The sequence below is a fragment of the Bufo gargarizans genome, chromosome 2 (genome assembly GCF_014858855.1).
Source record: "Bufo gargarizans isolate SCDJY-AF-19 chromosome 2, ASM1485885v1, whole genome shotgun sequence".
NCBI lineage: Eukaryota > Metazoa > Chordata > Amphibia > Anura > Bufonidae > Bufo > Bufo gargarizans.
The window spans coordinates 54,627,479-54,637,758 of record NC_058081.1 but is presented as its reverse complement, the minus strand read 5'-3'; the positions used below and the strand labels follow the sequence as shown (position 1 = coordinate 54,637,758).

General features: G+C 49.7%; 1 protein-coding gene across 1 annotated transcript; it reads left to right on the top strand.

The window, feature by feature from the left end:
* The first annotated feature begins 302 nt into the window (after nucleotides 1-302).
* TRIR (telomerase RNA component interacting RNase) lies at nucleotides 303-9,917 on the top strand. Its single transcript, XM_044278943.1, has 3 exons — nucleotides 303-889; nucleotides 8,305-8,385; nucleotides 9,382-9,917. Exons 1-3 carry the CDS (start codon nucleotides 506-508, stop codon nucleotides 9,487-9,489), a joined length of 573 nt encoding a protein of 190 aa, XP_044134878.1. The 5' UTR covers nucleotides 303-505; the 3' UTR covers nucleotides 9,490-9,917.
* The last annotated feature ends 363 nt before the right edge of the window (nucleotides 9,918-10,280 follow it).

Below are 10,280 nucleotides of genomic sequence, written 5' to 3'. Positions count from 1 at the left end.
TAATGCCTATCACTGTCAAAGTGAGGACAGTAAAACGTCATTGGACAACAGATTTCTTCCAAAACGGTGATTGGCCAATTTGGACGTCAATCATAAGTTGGAAGGCAGGCGATAGGGCAATGTCGCAACCAATAGGCTTTCGTTTCCTAACAACAGCGTCTACTGTAGTTACATCTGATTGGCTACGTTACTCCAAAGAAGGCAATGTCTATTGGATAACGAAGCTGTCTGTCATTTTTACCGGAGTCTTTGATTGGGCAACGTTTCAAGTTTAGCGTTTTCTCATTGGCCACCGGGTTTCCAAGCAAAATTTTCACTCCCACCCCCTACCGACTTCGTTCAAGTCGATCCAGTCCGCCATTTTAATAGCTCTGAACGTAGTTTCCCGCCATTTCTCTTAGTCTTGGCGAGTTACGTGGAAAGGCGACCTTTATGCGGGTGAGGCGGAGCCCGCTGCAGGTTAACGCTTTTCGCGTTTTCTAAAGTGCCCGCTCATCGTCTCAAAATGGCGGAAAAAAGTCCGCGGCCTGAGGAAGAGGAGGAAGACGGTGACGAGGAAGGAGAGGAGGCCGCAGAGGCCCCGGCGCGGCCGGTAAGAGTAGTGACGGTAAAAGCGGAGGAGCCGAGAGAGGAGGCCACCGCCCCGGACTCTCCACCTCCTCCGCCGCCCGGGGAAGCGGAGGAGGCGCCGCTGCTCGCCTCGCCGCCATCCTCCCCGAACCCAACCCCCCAGCCTGCTGTGCCAGACCCCGCGGCCGACCACCCCTCGGTCTCCGGGGTGAATCTGTTCGCTAATGACGGCAGCTTCCTGGAGCTCTTCAAGAAGAAGATGGAGGCCGGGAACAAGGAGGAGAGCAAGGAGCCGGACACGAGGAAGCCCGTCATCCTGGTGAGAAGCCCGGGGCCCCCATACATCCCTGTACCTACCAGTACTGGCCCCTGCTGGGGTGCAACTACAAGCCCCAGCATGCCTGGAGGTTCTGCACACTGGCCGGGCATGCTGGGACTTGTAGTTTCACAGCAGCTGGGGAGCCACTGATACAGAGGCCTGTGCCACCATGTCCTCTCAGGATTGCAGGGAAGCTGGCTGACACCCCGTGTAGGGGCAGAGATGAGGGTGTAAACTGGAACACAGGTATTAAAGGGGTGGTCAGTGTTTAAAATGGGTTTTCCAGGATTTTTATACTGATGACCTGGATCGGTGGGGGTCTGACACCCGGGACCCCCACTGATCAGCTGTTTGAAATGACAACGGTGTTCCGTGAAATTTTCCTACCCTCGTCACTTCCTGTTGTGACGCGGCCGCACTGGACATGACGTTCCCAGCTTTGGAAGGAGGTGCACTGCGCAGGCGCACAATTACTGGGTAGGGTGAGAAGGGCCCACCTAATGCACTTGTGCCTTACCTCTCAGCTGGCATCAGACACCGCGCGTGCGCAGTGAGTGGTAGGGAGATTTAACAGGACAAATGGCCATCAGATCTCCCTACCCCCATACTGCGCAGGCGTGGTGATCGGATGGATGTTCGGTATAAGAGATCTCCCTGTCCGCTGGTTCACAAGCGCGGTGTATTCCGACGAGAGTAGTTAGCCGCGCTTGCGCACTAGCCCGTAATTTTTCTCTGACCGCTGCTGAGGCTCCCGGCACATGTGCATTAGGTGGCCCCTTCTCCCCAACTCTGGTGTGACATTTCCCTACCCCGTCGTTTCGCGCCTGCGGCGCACACCTACTTCCAAAGCTGGGGACGTCATGTCCGGTGCGTCTGCGTCACAACAGGAAGTGACGAGGGTAGGGAAATCTCACAGAACACTGGCGCTCCTGTAAGTACCACGGTCGTCTCTCAGCTCACAAAGCGCAGCGCCGCACACTGTATAGCGGTTGTACTCTGTATCGCAGCTCAGCCCCATTCACTCTTATGGGGCTGAGCTGCGCCTAGGTCATGTGACCAATGAGCGTGACGTCGGCCTAGGGAAGTCTGGTACTCACAGGAGTGTCGGTGTCTTCTCAAACAGCTGATCGGCGGGGGTCTCAGGTGTCGGGTCCCCACCGATCACCTAACCATATGCAGGTAATCGGTATAAAAATCCTGGAAAACTCTTTTAAAGGGAACCTGTCGCCTGGATTTTGGGCATAGAGCTGAGGACACTGGTTGCTAGATGGCCGCTAGCACATCCGCAATACCCAGTCCCCATAGCTCTGTGTGCTTTTATTGTGTAAAAAAAAAAACTATTTGATCCATATGCAAATTAACCTTAGATGAGTCCAGCGTGAAGGAGCCCAGCACCGCCCCGCATCCTCAGAATCTCCCTTGCTCCCCGACATCAGAAGGCCAGAGCGCTGTAATCTCGCGATGCGCGAGCTAGCGCATGCGCAGTGTTGTCATAGTTTTCCTTCCCTGTGCTGGCATCAGCCTCAGGGAAGGAACTGCGCATGAGATTACGGCGCTCTAGCTTTCTGACGTCGGGGAGCAAGGAGAAGATTCGGAGGATGCTGGGCTCCTTCACGCTAGACTCATATCAGGGTAATTTGCATATAGATCAAATAGTTTTTTTTATACACAATAAAAGCACACAGAGCTATGGGGACTGGATATTGCGGATGTGCTAGCGGCCATCTAGCAGCCCATGTCCTCAGCTCTATACACAAAATCACCTTGACAGGTTCCCTTTAAACACTCAGACTACCCCCTTTAAAGCGGTAGTCTGTCACCTCCAAAACACATATAAAACCAACATCATTACCTTACAGTAGCCCACAGTCTGTTCTTCCATCGCTGCATACTGTAAAAAAAACACAGTTTTAATCACCCTTCTCGCTATCCTCAGAGTCAGCTTGAAGTCAAGGAGGCGACGGCCTCCTTGCTTCAAGTAAAAAATAAGCCTTCCCCTTACCCGTCCTCTTCACTTTGATTGACATCCTGCCTAGAGGCTGGGATCGCGCAAGTCTTGTGCATGCCCGGTGTGCTCCATGTTATGCGCGATCCTGGTTCCAGCAGTCAGCCAGCCCTTCGTTTTCACTGCGCATGCGTCTGCATTTTCAAGTGTGTGCGCGTGCACCCGGCGTCTCTTGTCCGCACAGTCAGCTTGATCACTGGCTTCAGGCGCAGGAGAACGCAAGCCAGTGGTCAAGCTTCGCCCCCGACCTCACCAGCATCAGGTATTACACTATTTAGGCACATTATCCAGGGGCACAAATATTATATTACCTCAAAAGAAACGCCGGGCGCGCGAGCGCACACTTGAAATGGCCGGGGCATGCGCAGTGAGAACAAAGCTGCCGGCTGACTGCGGGAACCGGGATCGCGCAGTAACATGGAGCGCACGAGACTTGCGCGATCCCAGCCTCTAGGCAGGATGTCAATCAAAGTGAAGAGGACGGGTAAGGGGCAGGCTTATTTTTACTTGAAGCAAGGAGGCCGTTGCCTCCTTGACTTCAAACTGACTCTGAGGATAGCAAGAAGGGTGATTAAAACTGCGTTTGTTTACAGTATGCAGCAACCGATGGAAGAACAGACTGGGGGCTACTGTAAGGTAATGATGTTGGTTTTATGTGTTTGGAGGTGACGGGTTCCCTTTAGAAACTGTATTTCAGTTGACAGTGATGGGTGACAAGCAAAACCCCCACCTATCAGATATTGAGATCATCAGTATCAAAATCTCAGAAAACCCCCATGTCCTATTCTGATCGTGATCGTTGGGGAATGACTCCTGGCGCCCCTGCCGATTGAAGAGGCACGGCGCCATCCATTGTATGGTGCGCTTGATATTGCAGTCTCTTGAATGGGGCTGAGCTGCGCCTAGGTCATGTGACTGATGAGCGTGACGTCACTGGCCCAGGAAGGGGACTGAGCGCTGATCGGCGTGTGGTGCTGGGAGTCAGACATCCACCGGTCAGGAGGATAGGTCATTGGTATTAAACACTTGGACAACCCTTCTTAATACTGATGGCCTAGGTTTACAAAGGCTCGTGAATACCAGATGGGTGGGGGTCTGACGTTCGGTACCCCACACCCTGTCCCATCCTTTAATAGCCGGACGCTGATGGGTGGCAGTTTTGAAGGTTAAGCCCACAATAACGCTAGGTCGTCAAGATTTCTATTTCTGTAAAACCCCCTTTAACATCCCAACAATGTCCAGCAATGGATTGCACGTCGGCAGACACCTTTGGGGGCATTTATTTCTGTTATTCCAGTCTACTCGTTTTGGGCTAAAAAATAAATTTAATCGCTCTTTATTGAACATTTTCAACACTTTTGTTCCTCCACAGCTTTCACTTGCTGCGTATTTATTGCTTTCCCTGCCTCTGTGAATCCATCAGGGAGCTGCTCTGACGGCTCCATATGTTATATCAGAGGGAATCTGGGCCATTATCTACAGTGACACATAAGCAGTCCTGCAGGTAAGGAGTCCAGATCACTATTTGTTATATTCCTACCGCCCCCGGCTCCCCCGCTGTCAGCGCTCAAAGCTGCACTGAAAATCCATTGTCAGGACTGCCGTGCATGCGCCCATGAGTCCTCTCTATTATGTTAGAACAGCGCAGGAGTCTGTATTTCAGCACAGACTTGAGCGCTGACAGCGGGGGAACCGGGGGTGGTAGGAAAATCAAAAACAGTGATCTGCACTCCTGAAGTCTGATACGCGTGTATTACTGTAGATCTCGGTGTCCGATTCCTTTTAGGCCTCATGCACATGGCCGTATGCCGGCTGTGCCCGTATTGCTGCCCATAAACAGCCAGTCCGCGGTATGTGGGCACAGGCTGCATTCGCACCATTTCTCAGATGCGGACCCATTCACTTCACGCACATAAGAGCCGCATGAATTTCCATGTGGATTTATCGGCATTTGTTAACCATATCCGAAATTTCTAACCGTTGATTAAGGGCTCTTTCACACTTCCGTTGTTCTGTTCCGGCACAGAGTTTCGTCGTCGGGGCTCTATGCCGGAAGAATCCTGATCAGGATTAGCCCCATGCATTCTGAATGGAGAGAAATCCGTTCAGGATGTCTTCATTTCAGGACCGGAACCTTTTTTGGCCGGAGAAAATACCGCAGCATGCTGCGCTTTTTGCTCCGGCCAAAAATCCTGAACACTTGCCGCAAGGCCGGATACGGAATTAATGCCCATTGAAAGGCATTAATCCGGATCCGGCCTTAAGCTAAACGTCGTTTCGGCGCATTACCGGATCCGACGTTTAGCTTTTTCTAAATGGTTACCATGGCTGCCAGGACGCTAAAGTCCTGTTTACAATGGTAAAGTGTAGTGGGGAGCAGATTACTTACCGTCCGTGCGGCTCTCGGGGCTCTTCAGAGTGACGTCAGGGCGCCCCACGTGCATGGATCACGTCATCCATGCCCATGGGGCGCTCTGACGTCATTCTGGAGCGTCCCGGGAGCCGTGCGGGCGGTAAGTATACTGCTCCCCACTACTACTATGGCAACCAGGACTTTAATAGCGTCCTGGCTGCCATAGTAACACTGAAAGCATTATGAAGACGGATTAGTCTTCAAATGCTTTCAGTTCACTTGCGGTGTTACGGATCCGGCGGGCACTTCCGGCAAATGGAGTACACGACGGATCCGGACAACGCAAGTGTGAAAGAGCCCTTAGGTGCAGTTTTGCTGCTGGTCTCACACTTCATTGAAAAGGGTGAAATCTGCACCCAAAACCGCCAATATAATTGACATGATGTGGATATGGAAATCCGTGCAGAAACCATCCATAAAGTATAGATGAGATTAGTGTAATCTCATACTTATTGGGACTGGATCACACTGATCATGATCACGTGCTGTACTCGGCCATCTCCGGCGCTGTACTATATTGTGCCAGCACGACCACCACTGATGGATTGCAGTGTATAATGTGATGGAAAAATGAATCCAGCCAGCAAAGGAAGCAATATGGACAATCACAATACATTAGTAAGTCCCTTGTAGTAACTTTATCTACATGATAAATGCTGCGTACTGAAATGACACAACCCCTTTAACTGCCCTTTTTTTTTCATTTTTTTTTTTTTTTCACGGTTGTGTGAATGTAGCCTTAAAGGGAACCTGTCACCGGGATTTTGTGTATAGAGCTGAGGACATGGGTTACTAGATGGCCGCTAGTACATCCGCAATACCCAGTCCCTATAGCTCTGTGTGCTTTTATTGTGTAAAAAAAATGATTTTATACATATGCAAATTAACCTGAGATGAGTCAGGGACAGGACTCATCTCAGGTTAATTTGCATATGTATCAAATCGGTTTTTTTTATACAATAAAGCACACAGAGCTATGGGGACTGGGTATTGCAAATGTGCTAACGGCCGCCCAGCAACCCATGTCCTCAGCTCTATACCCAAAATCCCGGTGACAGGTTCCCTTTAAAGCTGATTGTTAATTTATTTGTAAATTTCCAGGAGGAATAACAGAGGAACTGCATGGCACAGAGTTAAAAGGAGACCCGCTACAGAATTGTTACATCATGGGGAATACAAGAATGTGTCAGGAGAAGTGCAGGCGGCATGGAGCTGAGCTGATTTATATACAGACTCTTTTCCTGCAGAGCTATAAAACTTGTCATTTATATCTGTTTCTGAACTCAAGCCGCTCTGAGGGACTGACTGCTATGTCTGTGTACACACTGGGGCTGGTTCACACCACCGTGCTGTATCTGACCACGGGGCTATTGCAGTGTACTCGCATGATGATGATGGGAGTACACTGCGGTCAGACAGACCCTTCTGTGTCCTAAATTACCATGATACAGTCAGGTCATGGGAGCCGCGGTCGGTCCGGTAAATGCAGCAGACATCTGGGCCGTGTTTCCCGATCATAATCGCGTGAATCCACACTGAATTCAATCACTGGTAACACCTCCATGTGTACAACTGGAGTCAGAAAATGCGGAGACTTCGGCTACTGTCGCATCTGCGTTTTTCCTGTCCGGTCTAGAGATCCGGCATGGGAACACAGCAAAACGCTTCCTTTCAAATAATACAACCGCCTGCATCTGTTCAGAACTGATCTGTTTGTGTTATGTTGAGACTGAACATGGCTGATCTAAAACCATTGTAAGTCAGTGCGGCTTTTTTTATATATATTTCTCCAAAAATAACAATCCAGCACCATTGACTTGCATGGTTTTTGGCATGTTCAGTGTCCCATGCTGCACACAAAAACGCCACTTACAGCGATTTTCTGTTCGTCATGGGAACGGAACGCATTCTGGTGAATTGAAGCGCCGCGCTGCGGCTTTGATGAACCAGACAGCACAAAACAGATGTGAAAGTAGCCATATATGAATAAATAAAAAAAAAAATTCTGAATCTTTTCCCGTAAACTGTACATCAATCTGCTCAGCTCTTCCTGCTCTATGTGCAGCTCACCTTTGTGGCGACAGCGGACATGTCTGTTATAGTAACTACTTGCATTCTCCTTGTAGTAACAATTCTTGAGCCTCTATTATCACTCTGTTGTGCCATTCCTTAATTATTCCTACTAGAATTTGATTGGCCAGCAGTCTACAGTGAAGGTCCTCTTGAAAGAGTTTGCCCCAGGCCTGTATAGTAGTACAGGAGAGATCGGTGTTTGTGCGTGCCCCTCAGTGACGTCTGACGTTAGTACAGCTGATCCCTGGGGAGGGGGTTTCGGGTCACAATCTGCACATTTGCAGAACTTCCTGTGAGCGTCCCTTACATCTAATGGGGTTTGCAGAATTCCACTCCCACGTTTAGAATTTACTTTTTACAGTCGCAGAACTTTCTGCAGCAGATCTGGCTGTGATATGAGCGCCCTTCCTAGAATGGTGCAGTGTATGTTAATTCCCTGAGCAGGCCATGTTGTTGGGAGTTTGTCTCTGCGGTTAGTATTGTATGCAGCGGACCGGCCTCTGTAATGTAAGGGAAACTTCTAGGAGCCGGGAATGTAACGGGCACTATATATGATTACTATGCAGGTGCCCATGTAAAGGGGTGGGGGACCACAGCAGCAGTGCGCCTCCCCTGGAGGTTTAGCTCTGTGTTTCAGGGTTCCCCCACTTTACAGGGCTCTTTCTCCTTGTTGCACCAGTAAATGTCTGTATTTGTAATTAATGTGGATGAAGCAGCCCCTCCTAATCCTGCTGATCTCCACAAGCTTTCCCCCCCTACCCCCCATCTCTAGGATCTGGTGAAGAGAGTGGCGTTGTCTGGAGGTGGGGAGTGTCTTGTGCCTGTCTAACCCAGGCCTCCCTTATATTCTGTTATATAGAGGGACACAGAGAGGCTGCCAGGGCTCGTATAACGGTTGCAGTCTTCTGTCCCTTCCACCCCCAGGTGGGCAAGCGTAGAGGAGGGGCAAAGCTGGCCCTGAAGACGGGCATTGTAGCCAAGAAGCCAAAGACAGAAGATGAAGAGGTGAGACGGTTTTGTCGTGAAATGCTGGGTTGTTGATGGGAGGGTCTGAAATGTACCGTGGGCCCTTATTGTATAGCATTGGAGCCTCCTGGAAGTGATGCAGAAAAAGCTGGAGCCTGACTAATCCTGGAGGTCCATGTATTCATACTGTCTGATCCAGCGAGGCTCGACCCACTGCCCAACCTTAAAGGGATTCTGTCACCAGGATGTCACTTACTGAGCTGTTAACATCACCACATCAGTCTCCACGATTTATATTACAATATACTAGTATTACTGCCCTGTGTCTTGTAATTTGTCTATAAAATTGCTTGTATTAATATGCAAATTACCTCAATAAGGAGCCCAAGGGGCTGTCCCTCCGGCCGTTGGAGTCCAGCACCGCCCACTGCTAAATTATTCACTCCTTTTCGCCGACGTAATGTTTGTGCAGCGCCCTGGATACACGTCAGCGCCTGCGCAGCGTCCTGGCATCGGCCTCACAGAACTCATGGCGCATGCGCAATGAGTTCTGTGAGGCTGATGCCAGGACACAGCATGGGATTACGGGCGTTGCACAAACATTACGTTGGTGAAGGAGTGAATAAATTAGCAGTGGGGTGGTAATGGGCGCGGCTGGGCTCCAACGGCCAGAGGGACAGCCCCTTGGGCTCCTTATGTAGGTAATTTGCATATTAATAAAAGCGATTTTATAGACAAATTACGACACTCCACTATGTCTGGAACTCCCATAGAAATTAATGGAGCGGCCATACACATGTGCAACTGGCTGCTACTGTCATTTTAAGGGAGCAGCAATGGGGTACGGGGGCTCCTGTTCTTGTGATCAGGGGGGGGATAACTTGTATCAACTGGAATACCCCTTTAAGACTAGGTGCACCATCTGTTTGCAATTCCAATGCAGACACCATTCACTGTACTTGAGTCCGCATTCTGCTGGATACATACCGCTGCGTGCAATGGTGACTGACATTTTCTTCTTCTTCCTTTTTACAGATCCTGACACATAAGGGTGGAGCATGGGCACAGTACATGGCCGAGGTGAAAAAATACAAAGCTCATCAGTGCAGTGATGATGACAAAACCCGGCCGCTGGTGAAATAGTGCGGAGAGTCATGGACTTGTGCCGGTCGCAGCCTCTGGGGGCGGCTCGGCCTAGAAGAATGTGTATTGACCGCACACCTTGCTGCAGCTTCTCTCGCCGTCCCCTCTTCACCGCGAATTATACAAGCCCTTTCTGGACTTCTTTACTACCAAGAGAAAGAAAAGACTTTCCACGTGGGTTCTTCACACAGTGCCGGTGGTGAATGACCCTTACCTGAGCGTGTATCTGCCATGAGGGCAGTTCTGACCTAAACCCGTCTGCCACATGGAGGCATAGAGATCCTGTCTTTTTATGTTGTTCTCCCTCATACATTTTTTTTTTTTTTCCCCTATGTGGGGCATGGTTTATTTTCCAGTTTTGTATGAATGCTTGTGTTATCAACTTGTATAGAGTATTGTCTAATTAAACTGAAACCTGGCCCTGAATACATTCCCACCCTACTGAGTCTGGAGTTGTCATGATACGACTCACTGCTGTGTGCCGAAATGTCATCTGTGCTGTATAAAGAGGTAAGAAAAAAATCTACTTATTGGCATACTCTTCTACCTGCTGGGCTTCATTGTTCTGACTGCAGCAGTGACAGTGACATGCCTATATAACACGGATAAATGCAGCATCTCACATCATCGACTTTTATTAGGACTTCAAAGCTAGGTTTCGGCTGATATACAGCCTTTGTCAAGCCTATTCACATCGTGTTACATCCATATATTTATAGTAAAAACAAGTGTGCCCCCCCCCCCCCAATCCACTTTATCCAATTGCAGGCAATGGAATAGACTGACCAATG